At 44.2% G+C, this 14,731-nt stretch overlaps 1 protein-coding gene and 1 pseudogene across 10 annotated transcripts in view; one reads left to right on the forward strand and one right to left on the reverse strand.

The window, feature by feature from the left end:
* Sh3rf2 (SH3 domain containing ring finger 2) overlaps window positions 1-14,731 on the reverse strand; it is a 220,453-nt gene that overhangs the window by 9,759 nt on the left and 195,963 nt on the right. For all 10 annotated transcript variants that reach the window (XM_087180439.1, XM_021266102.2, XM_021266111.2 and 7 more), the window contains 2 exon segments: window positions 5,498-5,589; window positions 4,006-4,176 (listed from right to left, as the gene is read on the reverse strand). In XM_087180439.1, the coding sequence (XP_087036565.1) occupies window positions 4,006-4,176; window positions 5,498-5,589 (263 nt within the window).
* Window positions 10,304-14,721, forward strand: LOC106010163 (U4/U6.U5 tri-snRNP-associated protein 1-like; annotated as a pseudogene).

The following is a 14,731-nucleotide window of genomic DNA, read 5'->3' on the forward strand; positions in this document are numbered from 1 at the left end:
TAACAATCCCTTGTTCATTGTTTCCAACCTGCAACTCCCTGAACTTCCTGGGAGTGGTGGACATTTTACATGCCTTTCTTTCCTTTTCACCAATCCAACCCCAACATCACCTCTTCTACCAGTCACCTTGGTACTCTGCCGATTCAGTAACCTCTACTAATTCCCCGGGAATGACGAACTCAACCAAGACCCTGGCACAAGATGCCCTCATGATTTCCTTCTTGTCAATGCCTCCAAGTTTTCCTTTAGGGCAATTTCCATTCACTTCTCTTTCTTCTTTCCTCTCCTTCTTTTTAAAAGAAAGATAATATAATTTCATAATGAACCACTGTCACAGGAAGATGGTGAAGGTGCCACTTAATTGTGGCCAATGCTGCCCAACAAGTATGTAGCCAAATGCTCTTGTACTTGTACTTGCAGCAAGGGAGTTCCCTTTGCAGCTGCCACCCTGCCTCTGGCCCCTCTGGTGGTATGGTCACTGAAGAGGCCTGGGGCTTTGCCCTGGTCTACATTCAGAGATGAGGCCTGGGCAGTGGAGAGGAATCCCAACTCTGGCTTCCATCGCAGAGTGAAGATGATCTGCCTGTCTTTTGAACAGAGGCCCCAGGAGTTGTATGCTGCAAAATGGATTGGCAAGAGGAAAGACAGGTTCCAAAAATGTTTTCAGCAGTAGCAGCAGCAGCAAGGACAGAATAACGCTAATTAGGTCCAAGCTAGCCTTATTCTACCAGTCCCTTCTTGGAATTGCTATTCAAGGACTGAGGTATGACTTCATTTTTCTGAGCCCAGCACTGGGCCAGATTCCAGGAACTCCTAAATCCCAAGTCTCTCATCCAACACTGAGTCTCTCTATGTCTTTTGGCAAAAAGCTTAGCACTTACCTAACACTTTCTACCAACATCAAAGTACTTTGCTAACATGTATTAATTAATCCCTATGAGACATTATGATCCTTATTTTCCAAAGAAGACAAAGACATTCTGGATGTAAGTGGGAGGAGTGGATGTTGCTTCTGATTTGCTCTATTGATCAGGTCCCTGTGTCTTTTTCTGTCTGGGATATTACCAAAATTCAAAAGGGGGGCCAGGGATTTAGCTCAGTGGTTCTGCCGCCTACTTTGCAAGCACAAGAACCAGAATTCAATCCCCAGTACCAAAAAACCAAACCAAAACAAAACAAAAAAACCAAAAAATCAAAAGGGGCATTGCACATAGCAGCTCTGCTGGGCCCACCACTGGCAGCAGACTATGGCCAGCTTTATGTAGTCTGTGTAAAGTGCTAAAAGCCAAGGAGCAGTGATCCATCCATCACTTTCCTCTACCCATAGGGCACCAGGTATGCATCTATGTGTCTGTAAAGTTTGCAAAAAAAAGAAATACCCTGGCTAATTGGGCAGAAGGGAATTTGTTGGGAGGACAGGAGGGGGAGAAAAGGACTTGGAAACAGGAGCTTCAGAGGGTTCAGCAAGGAAATCTCCAGCAAGACATATGGGTCAGATGTTCCTGCTGGTGCTTTCATCATGAATGATCATCACCTTTGCCTGCATCCTTTCCTTCCTCGTACATTTCAAAGTTCTAGTTGGGAATGTAAGATTATCTGGGCCTCATCCTTAGCTACATGATGAGTCGAGGAGGAAGGGGAGAAGGATTCGACCTCTGAACAGGGAGGGAAGGTTTGCCTCGCCCCCGGACTACATAGAAGAGCAGACTCAAAGGGATGTTGTTGCTATTTAGAAGGGGTTTGGATGGCAGACAGAAAAAAATTTGACAGCTGTTCTGTACAACCTGAGCCCACAAATGTCTCTGGTATTTGTTTGTTTTTTGTACCGGGGATCGAACTCAGGACCTTGCACTTGCGAGGCAGGCGGCAGAACCACTGAACTAAATCCCTGGCCCTGTCTCTGGTATTTAATGGCAGAGATTTAGTTGTTGTCAAGAAGAGGTAGGCAGGTTAGTGTTGGTATTTAACTTAGAGGGCTGGAGTACACAATGGCACAGCAGCCTTTTTGAGTCTCACTCATTCAAAGACTCACTTGCTGAATCCTAAATATAAACTCTGGTGTTTTGGTCAATTCTCGGCTGTAGTTAATTCCCAAATTCAGGCTGACTCAGTTCATGTGGGGATGATACTAATAAGAGCAAAGATTCCAATGCTTGGGAGCCACCCCAAATATCTGACTCTATTTCGTAAAAGTCTGTATTACACACAGAAGGGGCTGGATAGCAGTGGAAACAAAAACAAAGACAAGGGAGCCAAAAACCCCACATGGAATCTAAGAGCAGAAAGGAGCCTTGGACAGGTAGCCCAACCCACTAAGTTCTCACTAACTTGGTAATAGCAGTAGAAACTCAGCTGGCAAAGGACAGCACTTTCTAGCCCTGAGAAGTGGAGACAATGAAACTTCCCACAGTGGAAAGAATGGTTAAGAACAAGGGTTAGCTGAACCCAGATAGACAAATAGGGCATGTATCATTCATGTCCAAGATTTGTTGGGATGAGAACTTTCTTATATCAGAAAGACCATCTAGGAGAACATAACAAATGCTGAGAAAGCATTGATTCTTTGTCATCCAATAACCCTCAGGAACATGTTTCTTGACAAGGACTTGTTCTTGGGAATGCTCTTTGATCATAAGGAAAATCATGCCTAAACACTAGCAGGACCTCAAGATAGGCAACTGTTCTGATTTCCGTGAGCTGGGAGGAAGGTGTGGATTCAATAGCAACCTTACAGCATTCAATATTTGTTGAAGGAATGAAATAAAACATCAGTTACAGATACTCTTAGTTTGCCTTTGGATAGTTTTCAACTTTAAAAAAGTCCAGGAACCTTCCATAGCTATCATCTTCTATCTCAACTTTCTGCCATGTGAAGAAATCTTTTTCTATAATCCTGGATCTGTGGGGACCTAGACTTTATGTGCACTCTTCTTAGGAGGAGGTTCTCTACCTCACTATCCAGCTTGGTTGGAAAATTCCATGGGTCTGAAGTGCAGCCTTTTATTGAACTAAAACCTTCTAATTTGTGTCCCCTGGTCTACTCCATTGCCCTCTTATCTAACAAATCTACCTCCAGATTTACACAGTCTCTTAAGATCCCTCTGTCCCTTGTCTTCTACAGGTGAAACAAGGCAGTTTCTTTATCAGTTTCTCAGTGATACAGTTTGCTGTTTCCTCATCATCTTTGCAGCCCTCCTCCAGACAGTGTCCAGCCTCAATGAAGGTCCCCAAAAGTGGACATATGATTTTTGGTCTGACTCCTACAGATTACAATGGGCCTGTCATTCTCCCTGGTGTTGTGACCCTCCGGTATATCATAAAGACAGTGTTTGGGGCATAATGATGGCTTTGCTTGGGTTGAAGGAGGTGGAGGTAGGATGAGTCATGGGTAGATTTGAGGTCTGTGTGCATTTGTGGTCATGGTGTAAGATGGCAGGATAAACTGTGGGCAAGTGAAATTCACAGGTGGTGGCAGAATTAAAAAAGATGAGGAAAGCAGACAGAGAAAAGGGCTTGCAGGGTGACTAGCATTTGTTCTGGGGTGTGGATGAACATTTAGTGGTCCAAGCTCATGGAAATTATGCCTAATGGTGTAGCATCCTGAGAACTCTGCCCAGGTACTCTGGGAAGGTCATCTGATTCACTTCCCAGTTATTCCACTAGATGGAGTGTTGGGGCCTAGGATGTGAGGTGGGATTCTGGGACTTGTGCAGAAGAAAACTTGAAATCTCACTCTTAATCAAGCTGTCTAATCCTGCACATCACTTTCCTCATCTGTAAAATAATATATACAAGATTATTAGGCATGGCTAGTGAGTTAAAAGAGGCAGAAGTGTTTGTAAACTATGAAGAGCTATAAAAATATAATTGTTTTTGTTGTATATTTTTAAAAGAGTTAAGATAATAGGGCAAAGCTGTTTCTTGATCTCCATCAGTTCAACCCTCAGGAGGTCCCTGGTATAGGATGATCCAAACTTCTGAAGCCTGAGACTGAAGGGGACGCACCTGAAAATGGGGATGACATAGTTGTTGGGGAAGATGCCGACTCGCCCAGTGACCAAGGAGATGCCCCGGAGCCAGCCGTCCTGGTACTTCCCCAGGACCCTGATGCCTTCTCCCTTCTGCAGGTCCAGCTCATTTGGTCCATGGGCTGAGTAGGAGTGTAGGGCTACAAACCTGGGAGACACAGGGAACCGGAAGGGAAGAAGGTGAGCATGTCTGGCGGAGGGCACAGGGCCTATCAGTGGTACAATCAGAGCTGCATCCCAGAGCCCCTCAACCCAGTGGTTAGCAAGAAAAACCTTTAAAAATGTGAAACCTCAACATGAAGGAGGATCAAAGTGGAACAACCTAGTTCAAATAGCAGCGGAGAAGAGCAGGTACTTGTTTTCTCCATCTCTCTCCCCTTCCATACAGCACCGCACAGGTGCTAATTCCTAATTTAGGCCGACACTGGCACTTTAACAATGGGAAAACTGTCCTCTTATGGAGGAAAGCCTTGGTGGCTAGGAATTAGTGGTAGAGATTGCTCTCAAACCTACAGGTAGTGGTCCACCTAGCATACTTTTTCACTGCTGTGGTGTGTCCCTCAAGAAGACTGTCACAGTCTGCAAGGCCCAGGGAAATGAGAGGTCAGCACAGAAGTCTCTGACTTATTCCCAAAACTGTGTGTAGGGACAAGTTCGACTTTTAGGAAGGGCTAAGGAGCCAGCTGAATATAGGCAGAGAAGTGTACACTGGGAAGTGGGAAGCAAGGGTTGATTTTTGTTCTTTGGCACACAATGAAATATTAGCTTCATAGTGGGATGGAGGGGAGTGAACTTACAATAAACACAGTGAAAATGTCCTCAAGTTAGAATGGACATTGCACCCTAAAGTTTTCACAAGACTCAGGTGACATCCAGGTATGAGTCCTGGGAGTGAAGACAACAGGTAACAGTGAGACTGAGGCTGAATGAGTCTGAGTAGCCGCCAGGTTGAAGGTATTAAAGAAATAACCCAGTATGCCTTGTTAAATTCAGGGGTCACCAGAATATCCCTCAGGCTAGATGTTAACAAGTCCTTCTAGATTCTAAGGACTATGAGACACTAGAATGTTTTATTAAAGAACTTAGGAGTGTGTTCGCAACTACATGTTTTTTTTCCTTCCCCACACACTATATTTTATGGTGATTACTAAATCAACATCCATTTATGACCCAACATTTTGAACCTAAAGAAATACAATTGAGATTGCTCAATATCCAGTCTTCCAGTGATGTGATATATAATCTAGCAGTCTCTTTCTCCTTTCGTAAAATAATGAGCTAGGATGTTGTGACTTGCTAATTTTTGTTTTTCACCATTACTTCCTTTGGCAGTGGTGAGGGAAGTGGGATTGTTGTCTCTCAGGATGGAATGATTTGGTTTGTGCATGGGTATGTTTGATAGCCAAAAGAGGGCAAAGATGACCCTTCTATGCTAGGTCCTAGGGTGGAGGGTTGAGGTTTTTACTCACATGTTAGCTGACAGGTGTTGCTGGGAGCTGGGCAGACTGACCATGGCCATGGAATGTCCTGGAGAGGCAGGTGCAGGGTGATAAATGCTGACCTATACAAACAGAAAAGACAGCCAAGCAGAGCCAATGAATGCCAAAGCCAGGCCTTCTGCAGCAGACAAGCCTGCCACAGAAAGACTTGATGCAACTGAAAATCCAGAGCCAGCTTGCACCAACCACCTTTCATCTTCTCTGAGCTTTGTGGCTTTGGGTAGAGTAGGGTGGGATAGATGAGTTTATGGGTTGCTAGTGTGACCAGAGAAGACTGCTCAGGTACAGGGTGGATGGAGAGCTGCCTAATTCACAGCCAATGCAGTGCTGCTTGGCTCCTTGCTCTACCTCCTGCCCCACCCTACGCCTCTTTCAGTGTGCTCCTCCCTCTGTGAAAACTTGCTTTCAGAAAATATGATGGCTAGTACTGATTAAAAACTTAGCATTTGACAGACAGTTTTAAATGCTTTATAAGTGTACAGTGAATTTAATTCTTATTAAAAGTAGCTTATTAATTTGCAATTTTGGATGAGAAACTAAGATACAGAGCAGAAGAAAGGTCACCAAACTAAACGTATCTAGAGTATAAAGCAAATATCTACACAAGTATCTATACTATTCTATGAATATGTTATGTACATGAACTCTAGAGGAGTATGCAGTTAAGCACCACTATATGGTTTTCTGTGTGTATTTGTGTCAATGATTATATAAATGTATTTGTGGTTGTGTGTGTATGTTTGTATGAACTTTTGAGGATCTAATTATATGGTTAAAAACCCATTCCTGCCAGGTGTAGTGGCACATGCTTGTAATCCCAGTACTCAAGAGGCTGAGGCAGGAGGACTGACACAAGTTCAAGGCCAGCCTGGGCTACATAGTGAGTTCAAGGCCAGTTTAAACTACATAGTGATGCCCTGTCTCAAAAACAAAACAACAACAAAAAACCTCATTCCTGTCAGATAATGCGTGTTGTTGGCAAAGAGATAGAAAAGTCGAAACCCTCATATATTGATGGTAGAAATGTAAAATGTTTTGCCCCTTTTGGAAACCAGTTGGTCAGTCCCTCAAGTTACCAGATGACTTAGTATGTCTAGTCCTAGTAGGTATACCCAGGAGAAATATCTACTGTATGCCCAGGAGGGATAAAAACATATGACCACACCAAAACTTGTATACTAATGTTTATAGAAAAACATAATAAATAACCAAAAGGTGGAAACAACTCAAATGTGGATAAACAAAATGGTATATCCATTCAGTGGACTATTATTTAGCCATAGAAAATGAAGTAGTAACACATAGGAGAACATAGATGAACACTGAAGACATTATACTTAATGAAAGAAGCCATATACAAAAAACCACATATTATATGATTCCATTGATAGGAAATATCCAGAATATACCAATCTGTAGAGATGGAAAGTAAATTTAAGGTTTCCAGGAGTTGGGCGGGTAGGGGATCATAGCAATGATAGCAAAAGAGTTTAGTGATAGCTAAGACTACTGGGTTTCTTTTTGAAGTGGTAAAATATTCTAAAACTATGGTAATAATAATTACACATACAGTACCTATGACTATACAAAATACCACTGAACTGTGTACTCTGAAAGGGTGAACTGTATAATAAGTGAGTTATAGCTAAACAGTCCTCTTTCAGAAAAGAAACCATTCCACAATCTTTCATCTGGATACTCTAACACTGCATATGGTGTATTCTGCACTTTGAAGTCAAATATTGTCACACTAGTGTCTTCAGGCAAGGAGATGCCCCTGGACCTGGGAGATGTGTCAGGGGAGAGGCTTGTTATGCAAACAAGTGATCTTATGTTTGTGAAGGCTGCTGAACCGCTGATTCAGCAGGCTGAGTTTCACTTAACACTCCTGACTTTCCAATGTTAGGTTTCAGTAAAAGCACCTCTATCCACAAACACCATTAATCTTTAGGGAGGAGGAAGATGCCATGTGCTAAGCCATCTTTCCATTATGACGGGCTCTACATTTTTGCTTCTGGACCTTCATCAGGGAGAGGTTTTTTCCCCTTTTTTGGAACTGACAGTGGCCAGGATGGAAATCTATGGGCTTGTGATGGAGTAATTTATAATATGTAATGGGAAAAGAGGTCAGATTCTCAGGATTTGAGGTGTCCTAGAGAAGAAAAGAAAATGTGGAGGAGGAGGAAAGAAGCAAAGAAGAAAGAGTGAGAAAGGGGAGATAGAAGAAGACTCTGGGAAGAGCAGAGAGTTAAACTGGGGCAGACAGAATAGGAGAATAAAGTTCTAGAGAGAATAAGGAGGGAGGAAAGAGGAAGATAAAAAAGATTAGGGAAAGTCTTACAATACATTCGTAAGAAGAAAACCCAATAAGGAATGGGGAAAAGGTACCACAAAATAAAATAAAATAAATTAAATGAGGCCTGTGAAAAGATGCCCAACCTCAATAATTATTAGGGATATGCAAATGTAAAAACTACCAGGAGATACCATACCTATATAACTACAAAAATGGCTAAAATTAAAAAGGCCAACCATACCAAGTGCTGATGCAAATATGGAACTACAGCTCTTATACACTTCTGGTGGGAATGCAAAGTGGCACAACCATGCTGGAAAACAGATCAACCACTTATAAAGTTAAATACACTGTTACCACACTACTCAGCAATCTTCAAAGTATCACCTAAGAGAAATTAAAACATACGTCCACAAAAGGACTTGTATGTGAATGTTCACAGCAACTATTCATTTTAGCCTCAAACTGGAAACAACTCAAAGGCCAATCTACAGTGAATCAAACAAATTACGGTATAACCACAGTGGGATACTCCTCACCAACATGTGCAACATGGATGAAACTCAGTATCATCATCCTAAATAAAAGACATCAGACCCAAAAGTCCACATACTATGTGATGCCATTCATATGAAATTCTAAAAAATAAGAAAAAACAGAGCTATGGTTACAGAAAACAGATTAAGAATTGCCAGTAGCCAAAAGAGGCAAGAAAACTTTCTAAGGAGATACCAATGCTCTCTGTTTTGATTTTGGTGTGATTACATGCTGAATACATTTGCCAAAAGTCATTGAATTGTTTATTTGAAATGGTGGAACTTTATTGTATGTAATTATACCTTAATAAAACTGTTAAAACAACTATTGTGAATACTGTGCATTATCTGATTGGTGAGAAGCATTCATGTGGCTTTAGCTTGACTCAGCTCAGGCTCTGGTATTGATCAGGAAGGGGATGTGATTTGCTTGGAATACTGGGCCTCTGTAAATAGGGAAAAGATAAGATGATGGCCTTGTTGAGCTTTGTTAGAAGTTAATGGAGAGACTTACTAAGGGCAGCTAGAGGCCACCTGTGGCTCTGCAGATTAGGGTCAAGAAATCAGAAAGACAAAGGCAAAAAAAACTAGCCTCAGGGAGGCCCCAAGTAATGTGATCAAAATAAGCCCCTTTACTTAATATTTAAGCCTAAACTACTTGTCCCTAAGCCCCCCACCCATAATCCTAGACTTCCCCAAACAGGAAAAGCAGTGACCAGAATAAATTCAAGGGGAGGAAAAAAGACAGCCATGGAACTAGATTCCAGGAGACTGACTACATGGGACAAGGAACTCAATAGAAGGGACCTGCACCCTCGCCCAGCCCTCCCTTTAACCCCTCCATTCCTCCCTGTTTACAAAGATTTTGTTCCTATTTTTCCATTTTCTCATATTAATCCCATTCTCTTCTATCCTTTCCCCTAGCCCTCCCACTTCCTTCCCCTTTGCCCCTTTTCTTCCTATTTCACATTACCTATTATACATTTTAGTCCTTATTTATGGAAGAAAAGGTCCAAAGGAGTAGGGGTAGTGGGAGGGGCAGGGAAAAGGAAAGAAGGGAAAGGAAAAATGATGAGAAATGGAAAAAATGGAAATAAAGTCTTTGTAAATAGGGAAGGGTGGAGGGGTTGAAGGGAGGGCTAGGAATGGGGAAAAAGTAAGAACCAAGATGCATTATGTAAAGGTACAATTCCCAGTGAGAAATGTAATTGTGTTGTATTCCTAAAATGTACCAATAAAAGAATTTAACAAAAAAAAAAAAAAAAAAAAAGAAGGGACTTGCGGAAAAGAATCAACTAGTATTTTACTTTTGAATGCTCCCTACTCATCCAGAGTAGCCATCATCTCTTTTCCTCCTTCAAATAAATTGTCTTTAGTTTAAACTTGGTTTGTTTAACTCTTTACTGATGCTGGTTTTATGATCCCCAAGAGCGGTGTGCTCTAGCAGAGCAGTGGCAAGGCATGGTGTGGTATTCACCTCTCCCCAGAGGTTACACTAGCAAAGGAGCTTCATGGCAGGGGGCATCTTCTGAAGAGGAGAGAAACTTAGAGGAACCTGTGGATCATATCTCAACCAAGAAGGCTAAGGAAAGATCGACTGGGGAGATGGGAAAGGAGAACAAGATAAAGTCAGGGAAGAGAGAAGCTGGAAGAAGGGCAGAGAGAATAAGATGGAAAGGAAGGCCACACCTTGTAAATGAAGACACCGACAAGCTAAGTTCTGAGGAGGCAGGTCTGTTCCTGTCATGGGGATACAAGACAGGAGGCCCAGCCTTCCTGACTGGTCTGGTGGGTGGCTCCTTTCCCTGGGGTCACTTGTGACCTCAGGTACCCGTGCCACCGCGGTTTTCTAGGCCAGACACAAGGTCCTCCAGCAACTGCTGCTTCCTGGCATAGAGTTTGTGCCCTGAGATCAGGGAGTGGGTTTGATGTGAGGTAGGGGTGGAGTGAGGATTTCTGCTAAAATCTAAGCCTTTCTTTATCCCTTTTGAAGGAAATGACTCATTTAAAAGGAGTCTTTATCAGTCAGAGAAAAAGAACCACTGCCATGTGGCTTCTGGGCCTTTGCAGGTCTTCTTGTGTTATGTGAGAGAGGGAGGGATCTGGAGCCTGGTGCAGACTTCTGGAATTGCTTCTCTGTCCCCTGCTGCCTTCACCACCGGCCACCCGGGCACAGAAACTACAGATGCCTCTCAGGAGGCTTGGAAAATGCTTAGGTCTTGGCTGCAGTGTGACCCGGAAGAGCTCCCATTTTGCTCTGTTGGGACTCCACGGCTGACGGCTGACGCAGTGACCCAGAAGCGGTCCCATTTTGCGCCGTGGGGGCTCTGGCTGCCGATTCTAGGCAGACGTGCCGCAGTGGAGTCGTTAAAGAAGCACCTTGGAGAGAAAGGGGCGGTGGGATCTACTGCGGAGGCCGGCACCTGGAGTGCCGCTGAGCAGGCGTGGTGGCTTCGGAACCCGAAAAACACAAACACTAGCCTGGCGGCGGTGGCGCTGCTGAAGGATGGAGGTGGAGCTGAGAGTGTGGGATCGAGCGCGGGAGTGCGTAGCGGCGGCCCAAGCCCAAGCTGCACGGGGGGTGGGGTGGGGAGGTGGGGAAGTGACCAGACCCAGCCCTCCGACCCATTAGTGAAGCCAGAAAAGCGCGATGACCCCTAGGAGGCGGCTCAGGAGATGCCTAGTCACTCAACATCGAAGAAACTAATAAACTCCGGGCACAGTTGGGGCTGAAACCCTTAGAAGTCAGTGCTGTCATGAAAGAGGCGGGCACCAAGGAGGAGCTGCGGCCACCGATGTCATCAACCCCATGGCCTTGTGACAGCTACGGAAGAAACTGGCAGCTGCCAAGGAAAAGCATCTGTTGAACCAGAAGTTGGGGAAGGTAAAGATGCTGGAGAAGGATGACCCCTGGCTGGATAACACCACAGCCCCGATCGAGAATAGCCAGCAGCTGCAGGTGGAAGACTTGGCAGAGAAGAGGGCCAAGCTGCTGGAGGAAATGGACCAAGAGTTTGGCATCAGCACTCTGGTAGAGGAGGAATTTTGGTAGAGGTAGCAGCATTTGTACAGTGCCCTGGACCTGCAGGGCCTCACTGTGGAGCATGCCATTGAGTCCTTCTGGGAGAAAGAGACATTCTTATTCCAAGGACAAAGGTGTGCTCCAGGAGGAGGAGGATGTGCTGGTCAGACTGAACCTGGTGGATAAGGATTGAGCAGAGAAGAACCTGGAGCTGCAGAAGAAGCCTGACTACCTGCCCTATGCAGAGGATGACAGCGTGGAGGACCTGGTGCAGCAAAAACCTTGCTCTATCCTGGCCAAGTTCAATGAAGAACTGGAGGGTGAGCTGTCACACTCCTTTGGTCTGCAGCAGCGTGGCACAGCCGATGACCTGTGGGAATGTGGAGCTGGAAGAACTCCAGACCAAGCTGCGGTGCCAGACAAAGTCCCTGAGCTCGGTAGGACCCTGGCTGGCTTCTGATTACCTGACACCTGAGGAGATAGTGACCTTTAAAAAGTCCAAGGAGAAGGTGAAGAAACTCTAAGAAGGAAAAGGAAGTGGTCATGCGGGCACATGATCTGCAGCCCCTTAGGGACCAGACTCAAGATGGGGATTTTGGTTCAAGGCTTGGGAGCTGGGGTCAACTCCGAATACCAGAGGCAGAGGCGGCTGCCCAGAGGACACTGAGGAGGGGCCTGTGCCCCTGCCCCGGCATCATATGACACCTGTGTGGAGAACATGGACATCAATGTTGAGAGGGATGGGGGAGCTCTGCCGACGGGGCCCCCAGAGGCATTGGGGGAGGAGGAGGCGCAGCTGGAGTTGCAGAAGCAGCTGGAGAAGGGGCTGAGGCTGCAGTTGCAGCAGCTGCCAGACGGTGGGAAGAAGCTGGTGGAGATTGTGAAGAAGTTGGAGTCTTGCCAGCAGGGCTGGGAGAAGGAGGAGGAGGAGGAAGAGGAGGAGGATCCCGAGTGGAAGGGGGCCATAGGGTTTTTCTTAGTTATTTTTCTCATGGCTGAGACAAAATATCTGACACCCAAAGTTAAAGGAGGAAAGGTTTATTTATCTCACAGTTTGTAGAGGTTTTAGTTCATAGGTGGCTGGCTCTAAGGCAGGATGACATGGCAGAGAGGCATGGAAGAGGAGAAATAGTCTACAGCAAGCAAGCAGGTGAGAGCAAGCAAGGGACGACCACAGCTCTTTCTGTCCCTTAAATTTTATCCAGGCTACCTAGGGCAGATAGCACTCACACCCCTTAATCCCAGAGCCCTTGAGCCTAGCCCTCCAGCCACTTCTGAAAAAGCCTGACTATGAGTGCATGAAGCTTTGAGGGGGACATCTGGACACAAGCCCCAACAGTGGTCGATGTCATATTGGAGTTATGCTGTACCTTGGGGGAGAGCCATGGGCTGGCTGACAACTGGGAGGAGCAAAAGGAGCTCATGGACTTTAAAGGGGATGAGGAGCACTCAGCTAATTGTGGCTCTGAGTTGGATGGGGAAGAGAACATCGACTGGAGCACTGTCAACCTGGATGAGGAGAAGCAGCAGCAGGATTTCTGTGCCTCCACCACTATCCTGGTTGAGAAGCCTTTCACGAACAGAGAGCTGGCCACTGCCCTGATCCTGGGTCAGAATAAAGGTCTGCTAGAGACCACAGTTCAGAAAGTGGTCCTGGGAGAAGGCCCCGCAAAAGCCCCTGCCTTCAGCTGTGTACTGCATTGAGGACAAGACAGCCATTGATGACAAGTACAGCAGGTGAGAGGAATGCTGTGGCTTTCTTCAAGGAGAAGGATGGCTACAAACTTGATGTTAAGATCAAGGATGTAGGGCCGGGGATTTAGCTCAGTGGCTTGGATGAAGAAGCTGGGAGAGGAGGTGCTCCTGAAGATGAGCTTCAGTGACACACCTGGGCACGGTGACACATGCTGGGCACGGTGACTCTGCTCCAGGAGAAGCAGAAGGGCCAGGAGACTCCATACATTGTGCTCAGCAGCAGCAACAGCAGCAAGAGCATGAATGCGAACACCATTATCCAGTCAACCATCCGACCTTTGGTCCCCTTCCCACCTTAATGTTAAATAAACCTCATTCCTTAAGTGAGTCCTCCACACCCAGAACCATGCTGACTCAATTCAGCTGGGTGTTCCCACTCAAGCTGACAATCAATCACCACATTAGATAGGAACAAATTGTTTTCCAGTGTGACTGTAATAATTTATACTTCCACCAAGAACAAATGACAATTCCAGTTATTCTTCAGTCTTTCAGTATGTGGCAATGCCAATTTTTTATTATCTGTTCATTGGGTAGTTATGCAATGCTATCTCATTGTGGTTTTAAATTCATTTGTCTGAGTAGTGATGATCTTGAAGTTTAAAAAAATGTTTATAGACCATTCATTTTATGTGAAATGCCTATTCATCCTTTGTTTCCTCTTCCCCTTGGGTTATTTATCATTTTCATATTAAGTTACAAACTTCTAGTATTTTGGATATGAATTCTTTGTAGCTTTTTAAAAATTATGTAGTGTCTTGGTGAACTAAAGTTCTTATTTTTTTTGGTACTGGGGATTGAACTCGGGTCTTTGCGCTTGCACAGCAGGCGGTGAAACCACTGGGCTAAATCCCTGGCCCTAAAGTTCTTATTTTTAATATAGCCAAATTTATACTATATATTCCTTTATGGCTCACACCTTTGAAAAATCTTGAATGAGATTTTTATTTATTCCAAGGTCATAAAAATATACTTCTATATTGTCTTCTAAAAGTTTTATAGTTTTCCCTTTCATATTTAAGTCTTTAATCCACCTGGAATTGATTTTTGACAAGGGAGGAATCCAATTTCATCTTTTTCCACATGGATACCTAATTAGCCCAGACCCATAGTTCATCCTTCTCTCTGATCTCCAAAGCCTATTCTGTCATAAATCAACTCTTCATGCTGCATCTGTTGCTAGGTTCTCCAGTAAGTTCTCTTGGTTTAATAGAAGCTCTGTGCTCAATCCATGCTGTCTTAGTTACTATAGTTTTAAAATAAAATTGCCTACCTGATTGGGTAAATATCACTCTTTTTGCCAACCAAATTGTCTCCTTCTTCATTAGAAATATCTTGGTTTGGCTTTTTATTCTTCCATTTGAATTTCAGAGTTGCCCTTTGTGTTCCATAGAAGCAATGAAACTCCTTGAGATTTAATTTCTGGATTTCTGAGGGAGAATCAACATCTTTAAGATATTGAATGTTCCTATCTGAAAGCATAATAGCATCCATTTATGTCTTCTTTAATTCTTCTCAAAATGTTTTAAATAAAACTTTGTACATTTTTAAATAAAAGTCTTACATGTCTTGTTGGATTTATTTCTAAGGATACA

Source organism: Heterocephalus glaber, unplaced genomic scaffold (assembly GCF_053883595.1).
Source record: "Heterocephalus glaber isolate CG9 unplaced genomic scaffold, H.glaber_assembly_v1.0 deba00001463, whole genome shotgun sequence".
In the NCBI taxonomy this organism is placed as follows: Eukaryota; Metazoa; Chordata; class Mammalia; order Rodentia; family Bathyergidae; genus Heterocephalus; species Heterocephalus glaber.